The sequence below is a fragment of the Corvus brachyrhynchos genome, unplaced genomic scaffold (genome assembly GCF_000691975.1).
Source record: "Corvus brachyrhynchos isolate BGI_N302 unplaced genomic scaffold, ASM69197v1 scaffold17, whole genome shotgun sequence".
In the NCBI taxonomy this organism is placed as follows: domain Eukaryota; kingdom Metazoa; phylum Chordata; class Aves; order Passeriformes; family Corvidae; genus Corvus; species Corvus brachyrhynchos.
Genome location: NW_008240046.1, coordinates 6070988 through 6081500, shown reverse-complemented (window position 1 = coordinate 6081500; position 10513 = coordinate 6070988). Strand labels below are relative to the sequence as shown.

At 37.9% G+C, this 10513-nt stretch overlaps 1 protein-coding gene across 4 annotated transcripts in view; it reads left to right on the top strand.

Annotated features, from left to right (window-relative positions):
• Positions 1–10513, top strand: part of CORIN (corin, serine peptidase) — a 125317-nt gene that overhangs the window by 10911 nt on the left and 103893 nt on the right. For all 4 annotated transcript variants that reach the window (XM_017744346.1, XM_017744344.1, XM_017744343.1 and 1 more), the window contains exon 2: positions 8183–8327. In XM_017744346.1, coding sequence (XP_017599835.1) covers positions 8183–8327 — 145 coding nt within the window. The remainder of the gene's footprint in view (positions 1–8182; positions 8328–10513) is intronic.

Sequence of the window (10513 nt, the reverse complement as noted above, 5' to 3'; positions counted from 1 at the left end):
TAGATGAAATGAGAATAAACTCAGTACTCCAAATTGCCTGGCTGCAGTGCCTATGTCTGAATGGCCGACTTGTTTCTACCTCCCTCAAAGCCTTCAGAAAGGGAAGAATGAATTATGAAAGAGAAGTTGCACCAGAAGCAGGCTCTCTCAATTGCGCATCCACTGTAAAGACAATAACTTGGGCGCTGGCAACACCACCAGCAGCACAGCATTCATCTGTCATCCCAGATAAAAGCAGATTTGGAAGTGTGTATTGGTGGCCCTGATAGCTGCTTGTACCTCAGCTAGAAATGCAGAGTGAGGGTGGCTTGTGCAGGAGGTATCTGCGGTCCCACTGGACAGCACAGCAGGCACACGCCAAAGGAGGTCCGGCTTGGCAGGTGGCAGCGAAGGGTCTCCCACACGCAGGTAAGTGGAACACCGTAGGTGTGCGTCTGGACTTGGTCTCAGCAAACTTTCCACTGGCTTGCTCAAACCGAAGCTGGAGCTGCGTAAGAACAGTGTTGTCACTGAATGTGGTGAGAGACATACCTGAATGTCACCTTCTGAGCTTCTCCTGCATATCTGCTCGATTTCTCAGTTCCAAAATTGTTTCAGTGGCTCACAAAACTGCTGAGATTGTCAGGAGTCTAGAACCCCAAATTTGTGCCACAGAAATGAAGGAAAGAGTATCACACAAATATTTGTTAAGTCTTGGTGACTTGAATTGGTGACTGACTTCTGGTGATGCCCAATTTGGATTTTTGCAACACTGTTTCTCAAAGCGGATTAAAAACAGCTTGAAAAGTCTCCTGAACAGAAGTGGACAGTGGGTCTCAGTGGTAGTCTGAAAAGCAAAAAATCACCTTATTTTATACCTTGCATCTTCTTCAACACAGACGAAACATCACTGACACAGTTACACTGTACTTATTTTAAGTGAAATGTACATCAGGAAGATTAAATGTGTTTCAGGTTTATGCTTCAATCAAAAGTGTCCAGCACCAACCAAATACTTATTTTGGAAAGATATGACCAGCTTTATATGACATCTCCCTTACTGGGTTACTGTGTATTTCAGATTGATTAATTTCATGGCAGGGAAAGGAGATCTGATGATCAAAATGAGCTTCTAACGAATTATGTCAGCAATTTGTAATTTTTCTGAGGATGTGGAATTCCTTGGGAGAAGTTACAAGATTACAGTGAACTTGAACTACCAGGAAAATAGTGCATTTAATTGGAAAATAACAATTATATGATAATAACATGCTTTTCATGTTTGCCGATTTGCTGTGTGAAAAGGGTTGTTTGAGTTTTTTCCTGCCTTGCTGTATGAAAAGGTGTTTGGGGTTTTTTTGCTGCTTTGCTGCATGAGAAGTCTTTTTCCTCTAAATGGCACTATTTCCATTTAGAATAACTCTGACACTTCTGTTCTTGTATTTGTGTACACCAGAATTTGGGTACTGCTTGTATTTGCAGACAAAAGCTACTTAGTATCCAGTTTCTTATGCCACCTTAACATTCTTTCTTCAGGGTCCATTTCAGTTTGGGTCTCTAATTCCTCTAACACTGAAAATGAAACATTTTGCAACTTTTTGCCCGTTTGTGTTTTTTAGCATGTGACTTTGTACCTTTGGAGGATTTATCTTATACTTTCTACGTGTTACAATGACTATTAAAGTATGGTGTAATATTTTTTTGACAAAAAAGTAGTCAAATGGAGGCGCATTGCTGACTCCTAATATTCACGTAAACAGGACAGAACTGATGAAAAATGTAGACCATTTTCAGCTTCTGTTACTCATTTCCAGGCATTTGAATATTATGAGTTGATTTGAAAAGGCTGTAAGAATGAGTATGGTTAAATTTATATTTATATGGTGTTTTGTGCTTAAACTTTGACACTTCACATGTTCAGTTTTTGCTCTGTAGCCATAACAAGTGGGAACCATCTTCCTTTAATGGCAAAGGGAAAGCTATAATGGCTGGTATGGTCATGTCAGTCCAGTACATAGAGATTTAAGACCAGCATCATAAGAGCGGATGAAATCACAGGAGCTGACAACTGAGCGCTGCTTCAGCATTAGAAGAGGAACAATATCAAGGATATGGGAAGAACTGCAGATGGTTTTTGTAATCTTACATGTTTATAGCTTGGCTGGATAGCAGATTCCTCAATGGCATTATGAGGACTTCTACAAGGTCACCTGTTTACTCCTCGCTAATGACATTCTTTCTGCATTTCATAGTAGTACTTCTTTCCACTTCTTTCCAGGAAAAATACTACATAATGCTTTGGTGTATGGCTTGCTCAAGATATATTAATGCTTCTGATCTAAGAGGTGTCTTCTACATTTCTGTGTAGAGACCCATCATGCACAGAAGATACTGACAGTAGGCAATTAGCCCTAATGATACCTCTTTATCGGGAGAACATCTGTTAGTTCTGTGGTGACAACAGCAGGAGATATTTTTGTCGAGTGCTTATACCATGATTCAGGCTGTTTTACGGACTAAGAACTTAGACACTTTTAATATCTAAAAGGAAAATTGCATGCTACCATAGGCTTTTCACCCATAAATCTTAATGTAATCTGTCATTTCTCTGCTTTAATATGACAGGCATGTTATTGAAATGACAGCCATGAGATCAGATTATTTCCACGTCTTCCAGAAAATAAGCTGTGAATTTTGGTCCAATGAATTTTTAGTCTTTTTGTAGTCAGATGGGACTACACACTTTTTTCCATCTTACTTTTTTGCCTCTGTGGTTCCAGAAAATAAACTGAGCAGTCTGATCCAGCAGTCCTAGATAAGCCTAGAATTTTTCAAAAACCTGTACTGAAATTAGTGCAGAATTTCTTTTTAGTCTATTTCCTTTATCACAGTCATTACTGAAAGAATGCCACTCAGACAAGCAGTGGTTAATGTAATTTCATTGGGGAAAGAAGTTCGTAGCTGTCAGAAGAAATTATCTGATGTTTTTAGGCATCCTCTCTTCTGACTATATTCTTGTTAAATACAAAACATGTTTGTATTAAAAGCAAGTGACTTCTTGCCTTAAAAACCAAACACCCATATTTTCTAACTGTAGTGCACATAGTACTGAATTCAGAAAAATATTCCTTAAATTGAGTTTTCTAACAAGAGTGGTAGGAAGAGAACTTTCACCAGTGTTCTTCAAGTATTGAGAATATGCTTTGGTCCAGTGCTATAGATTTTTGACTAAATCAATTTTATGCAGAAATCTTTAGCATTCAGGGTTGATTTCTTTCAGTGGGCCCTCAAGGATTCCGCTTTTAAATCTTCTTGTCCTTCCCTTGTAAAGGGAGATAAAGACGTATCTACCAGGTACCTCAGTCTTACAGTCTTAGAGAATGAGTCAGAGAAACTCCTAACTACACAGATAGTTGAGGGAGACTGGTTTCTTATCTCGGCCACTAACCTAAAAGCTTGAAGTGAGCCAAGGAGTAAGTATTTTGCACCCCTGTTTCCTTCCATAGGCCCTTTTTTATCTCCAGGTTCCATTATTTATGTCTTTAGTCTATTTTTTGTGCCTCTATTCCATTATTTATGGAACTGAGAGAACAGAGCATGTCTGATGTTTATGCAGATACCATTGTCATACTAGAGCACTTTAAGCTGGTGCATGTATTCTTTGTGTATTGCAACATTTGGTGGCAAGAGGAAAAGAAACACTATCAGGGAATACATAAACAGTAGATGTAATACATTCGTGTTTATCTATAGGACACTTTATTAAATTCTCATTGTTGATATAGGAACCAGTAGCCCTGTCTCTAGTTTTAGTTCATATTCATCACAGAAATTGACAGAAAAAAACTCATGTAGATGTTTAAGTGATGGAAAATGGTAGAATTGGAAAACTGGAAAAATTAAGCTTATGCTTGCATGGTCACTGATGATGATTTAAACAGGTGTAGTGCTCTTCATGAGGTCTTTTCCTGTAGAAAGGAAAAATACAACATGCTGTTTAGTTGCCTATAAATATTTACTTTGAACAAGCAAATCATGGTGCTTAGAGAAGCATGTCTTTAACAAAATAACATTATTTTCTGGACCAGCCACTGAAAGCAAATTTGGATACAACAGCCCATTTTAAAATCTGTGTCAGCGAGTTGTCAATGCGAAGGTTGAGATTTATTGTTTTCAGGAACGGAGAAGAAAGAAAATGTTTGATGTTCTCATTTAGTATTGAGTATTTATGTAAAGTGAGTAGTATTCACAATGCCAGTAGACTTTAGAAAACATTTCTCACAGAAACAGAGGATCACCAGAAGCTCACTGCTTTAATTGGCACACATTTAATGTTTCTGCTAGGTTAACTCTAAGGCATATGTACAACAGTGGTGGTAACTGCTCTCAGTTAAACACTTGTGCTTGAGATTATTAAGAACTCATGTACCTCCAGAATATTCAATGTCACTCCCTCCTCACAAAAAGAACCAAAAAGTGGTGATGAATACTATTTCTGAATGTTTTTTCAATTATTTGAGAATAAAATTTTCTTGGTAAGTTTTTACTCCTAAGACAAACTCTCTGTGGAGTCATGGGTCAGAATTTACTTTATATTACACTGGGTAGAGTTGGACACTTCTTCTTGGGACTTGCAAGAAGTGCATCTTGGTTGGGAGTAATTTCTTTAGGAAAATGAGCTGTATCTAAAGTTTGTTTGTCTTGAAGAAACTAAGAATCAGCTCCCAAGTGCCCTGATCACTGGGCTGTGTAGTGATGGTCCTGCTCCTTACTGTCTGGCCCAGAAGAACTGGGTTCTTTTTAACAGAATATCGTTATTTCAAGGGATGGCTTGCTCTGATCCAAGAGGAGTCTGTGCTCATGTGGTTGTGGAAGTCTACTGAGTTGTAGATCTAATTTTTAACCTCTTCAGGCCAAAGAGGGTATTGAACTCAATTACCCTGTTTCCTGTGGGAGTGCTTCATCTACTGCACCGTTGTCTGTGCTTTCAGAAGTAGTTATGGCAGTGTTTTGGGAGATCTGTGTTCATAGCAGAGTTGTGTCATTCCTCCGTTACCTGTGCTCAGAACTCACAAGGGGGCCTAACACAGGCTGTGCAAACCAAGGTTGTGGAATTCAGGGAAGCCTGCCATGAGTACAGCAGCTAAAGCTGCTGTATTCCAGCATTACCACAGGCAAAATGTCAGGCAGACACTGAAGACTTTAATATGAAAATGTAGACAACTGTGGACTGCAGGAAGTCAAACAGGTATTGTCTAAATGTCACATGCATTAAGGTTCCTAATATTCACCTAAATCCTTAACTTTGTCTGTGCCTGAATGTTTTAGATGTCACTTGTGGATAAGGACAGTAATTAAGCTATCGTGAAATCTTGGTTTGAAACATTTACAACTTCTGAATAAGCTGTTGATTAAGAAAAACTTCTGACAATTAATTAACTCTCTCCAATATTATTTATATTTCCCTTGTTCAAAATGAGGATAAGATTACAGACCTTGTCATCTCACTCAGGCTGTTTCAACAGACAGAGCTACCAATCTTTATTCTCATCCTGAGCTGCTGTTTCGGATTTTCAGATAAATCCAACATCTTTAAGTTTACCATCCTGCTTGCTAGATAAACCTGGTAGTAGGACTGTGTTGAGACTGAATCACTGGAATAGGAGGAGGATTATCAAGTGAGATACTGCTAGCAGCTCACTCTATACCAGTACCATATGCATTTTCAGTATTAATGTCTTTACTTTGAACAGTGGAAGTAGGAAAAGAAGTCGAACAGGACACTGCACAGGATGAGTCTCAAAGCGGTCAGATGACATGATGCTTAGCAGTGTCGGAAGAGATACATACAACTTCACAAATGCAGCTTTCTTCATTTCTGCTGTCTGTAGAGGGTCTGCAGTGTCCAGTAACCAGGTGTATCAGGAATAGTTGATAATTCTATTATCAGCTAGGAAAATTTCCTTCCACATAGTCTTTGTGCCATGCTGGAGCAAGAAACATTGCAGAATGATGGAAAATTATTCTGCAAATCCTATTTATGCCTACAGGCTTCTCATTCAAGGCAGTAAACGGGCAGTGAGGTTTTGGGATGGTATAAGTCCAGTCTCTTTGCAGCAATTCCTTAAGAAATAGTTGTTACAGTCTGGTTTAGACCCAGAAAAGCAAAGCAAGCTAAGTCTCTGAGCACAAACCAGAAAGAACTTAGAAGGTTCAAAATATTCCCAGAAACAAGATTAAAACCAAAAGAGGTTATATGTTGTTGCCAAAAAATTGCTGTATTTTGTTTAATAGGAGAGAGGCAAAGAGAAGAGAAGAGAAAAGAAAGAGAGAAAGAAATGGAAAAAAGAAGTGTGTGGGGGGTGGGGGGACAGGGAGAGGTGACAGGGGTTAGGTGGAAGCACATCACCCATCCAATGCGCCCACCAAAATCTCGTTGCCAAACACTGCCACACCCCGCTGCCGCACCACGCTGCCACACCCCGCTGCCACACCACGCCGCCACATGCCCAAGAGTGCAGAATCCCGTGGATTAATACATGCTGTGGGCCAGGTGGAAATGCCCATGTGTCTTTCTTGCAGGGGCCAGCTTGACACTGTCCCTTGCAACACTGAGGGTCTTTTGCATCATCTCTGGTGCTCTGGTGCAGCGTCTGGGGACCCCTTTGAGCCCCTTCTGCTGTGGATAAGCTTCCCTCCTCCCCAGTGAGGACCCCTCAGCTGGGCTCCTCTGCACAGTGGAGGATGGGCAGTCACTGCCCCTCTGACCAGAGGCTTTTCCCAGATACCCAAAGCCTCTCCTCCCTCCACCCCTTGGTTCAGGGGGTCTGTTCGAGCCTGGCAGCTGATAGCCCTGGGGCTGTGGTCTCCACCTTGGAGGTGTTAAGCCTGTGCTCCGTGAATGTCCCCAGCCCTGAGTTGTTACTTTATCTTATCTTCATCAGCGAGCGGTGTCAGGCCTCAGGGCCCCATTCAGGGTGTGGTAGTCTTCTCTGCAGCTTTTGTAATACAGTTTTAAAAGTCTTTTAAGAAAATGTTTAAGTCATAAAATATAATATTTCAGTCTCTGACAATAGTTCAGCTTCTGTTTGTGCCAGTCAGTCTGATGATCCGCTCTTTACAGAAAGGCATGTTCAGCAGAGCCAGCCAGAGGGATAAGCCACAGAGACTGGCATTTACAAGACTAATATTATTTATGTTGTAGACTTCAGTCTCTCGAGGTTCTTTGGGGAGAGGCTGTCAGGGTAATGGATGCATTTACTCCTGTGTTCTGACACAACCAACTTAGACGTGATTGATCTTCCTGACAAAGAGGATAAACTATTAGTCATCCTTTGGGAAGACACTGTCTGGAATTAATAGACCTATCATCCAGTTTCACCTTATCACATGGAAAATTTTATTTATTAGTCATTTTCAAATAAAGGAGCTTCATAACAGTTTCAATCTTACTATTAAATATTAATTTGGAATTTTGTTTTTGTTTCTGTTTAAAAAGTATGACATTTCTCCAGTATATAAGATCATAGTCTTGATGGAGTTAGGTTTAAAAAATATAAAATACATGTTTAGGCATTTGAAAGGCTTTGGATATTTGTAGTTTGTGCAGCTCAATTGAATTCAGAAAATAGTTTTTCTCTGTTCTTTTGTATTCCACTCATAGAACAGAAGGTGTGATTTGCAAACTCTACAGAATACTGTTAAGTTATAATTTTATATAGTACTTAAAAAAACCAGACAGCATTTTTGTGCATGTCTTCTATTGTCACCCAAAACAAAGATTATAATGGTGCCTTGATTCCTTAATAAAAGAAACAAGAACATGAAGCTCTTGAATAATTAGTAATGCATTATTTTAATTATAAGGTAATTTGTGTTTAGCCTTATTCCTTAAGTTTATTATGTATTTTACACTTTTTAAAAATGAAATGCCTATCCAACTTGAGTTCATCAGAAATGTTTAGAAATTTCAATGAAGCTGCAAGTCTGTGGATATTGGGTAAGGTTAACTAAATTATATGGATTGTGCTAGACTGTCCACCAGAAAGAAAATTTACACACAACTTGTCGTTAAGAATCTATAAGCCATTTACAGCATGTATTTAAATCATGTAGCTGTGTAATAAGGAGGGAGGACTGCTGTTGAAAACATAGGAGTTACTGATGGACACCAGAAAGATAAAACTGCTTTTTTGTTTTTCAGGTCTTAGGAACAGATGAGGATAATATGGGGGATGGTTGCTCTCAGAAATTGGCTTCTGCCAAGTTCCTTCGACTGCTGCTCCTGATACTGATTCCATGCATCTGTGCCCTTATCCTTTTGCTGGTGATCCTGCTTACCTTTGTAGGTGAGTGCTTTTTTAATTAAAGAGACACTTTTTAAATTAAGGAGACTAAAACTAAGACCACATTCTCAAGTACTAATGTAATTGTGGACATTAGACATACATCTTAGCATACCTACCTAACAAACTAATCTACCTAGTGACTGTTTGTTGCAGAGAAATAAATATGTCATTTAGATTTCCATCTTTAAAACATATTCAAAGTGTCCATGAGGAAACATTTTCTGATTTTCTCAAGGCAGACTTTTGAGGAACACACTACCTTGAACATGTAAAATGTAGGTAGTTTTCAGCAGTCATTTTATAAGCACAAAAGATATTCTTGTTATAACTTTAGACCACTGTCAGTGGAATGGAATATTTATCCATTTTGTTTATATGCAAACCTGATTCTTATTTTCAGGTGAAATTTAATTTATAAATAGCCGCAAATCTTTCTGAACAGCATACAAAATATTACTGTTTAACTAAGGAAAACCATGTTCATTTCTTCTACACATGAAATATGTATCAATGCAGAACTCCAAATATGTTTTGTGGAAACTGGTTCAAGGTATCTTAGATTTCATAATGGTTTAGTCTGTTAAGTAATTTTGTGTGTGTTTTACATAATTAAAAAGTGCTAACTTATTACCATCAATTTTTTAAAGTCTTCCCTTTGTTACCTTTAGAAAAGCTGACATATCATTAAATTGCTTCAACTACAACATGAAAAAGACAGTAATACTAGCATTTAAAGCAGTAGTAATCCTAGCAATTAAAGCATTTTTTTTTCAGGAAAAAAAAGTAAAAAAAATTGCTTACAGTGCTGAGTGGTTTGGGGAATTTTCCCTTTTTCTTTTTGTTAGTGAGAATATTTTCTAGTTGACCTTCCTTAAGTACTTCAGAAGCACATCTGAAATGAGTGGGGTAATGTATCCAGTATCCAGATATAAGTCTATTTTCCTATTTGAAACACTCCAATATGCATCAAACAGCCAAACAGTTAGCAAGCATAGGAAGAAACTAAACATGTCTCAAAAGCACTGTCAAAATCATGACAATTTAAATCTGTTTTCTCGATTCAGTCTGTAAAGGATATGCAACAAGACATTGTAGGCCTGTTCTTTCCATTTAGTTTAAGTTAAGGAAGTACAAAAACCCCCCAAAGCTAGTGAATGTTATGACTGACAAGTAAGTCTTGGGTTGTATCTCTGAACTAAGAACAGTCTGAAATGGATTAAGATCAAGTAAGTCTTGCAATTAGGAAATATGAAGCTGTTAAATTTGCTTTCCTTACGTCTAGCATTCCATCTGTATATTTCATATCCTCTGTCCTAGATTTTCATTCTTTGGTGAGAAAGCAGATAAAAAAGCAGGTGTTTTAACATCAGCTCTACTCAGTCTGCCCCCAAGGCATGTATCGACCTATCATTAAAATGTATGAAATCCTCTGGGAAACAGGGCCTGTTCTGATCCTACTTACATAGCAAAAATCGTGACTATCTCCTCTTAAGTCAATGCAGTTAGTGTAGGGTGAAGAACAAGGCTTGGTGTTATAACCCAAGTCTAAAACTGGCAAAGGTCCCTTCAGAAGCAGCTTTTGAATTAACATATTATAATTTACTATTCTTCTCAGCAGCTTTCATTTCTATGCATTCATAGCCTAGAAGCAAATATATTTGATGACCAGAATTAGATGAAGTAATGCTGTGGACATTTTAAAAGTGTGTATAATATAATATAGTCTGTCTTAGTAACAGAATACACTATATCCAGAATAGTACGTCATTTCAGTCAATAATAACTGACTTCTAATATTGGTATGAAGTCTTACAGTATAAGAAATAAGTTGATGGTACTGACCAACTAATAGAAATTATTTAATATATAGGAAATTATGTTTTTACTTTTTTTCACAAAACAGAGGAGTTAAATCCTGTGGTTGTCATCCTAGTATCTTTCACTGGTGCATAAAACAAATAGAAAGCTCCAGTACATAGTTTAGTACCTTATGAACTTTTTTTATTTGACTTTGGCAATTAACTCATTAGGGAACTAGACCTTTTATATTTTGCTAGAATATATTTTGTTTCCTGTGGTAAATTTTTAGGTAATTATTCTTTTCCTTCTGTAATATTTTTTAATTAAGGCATATACACATGAAAAAATGTGTGTGCACCTGAGAACTTTTCTATGCATTTTCCCTA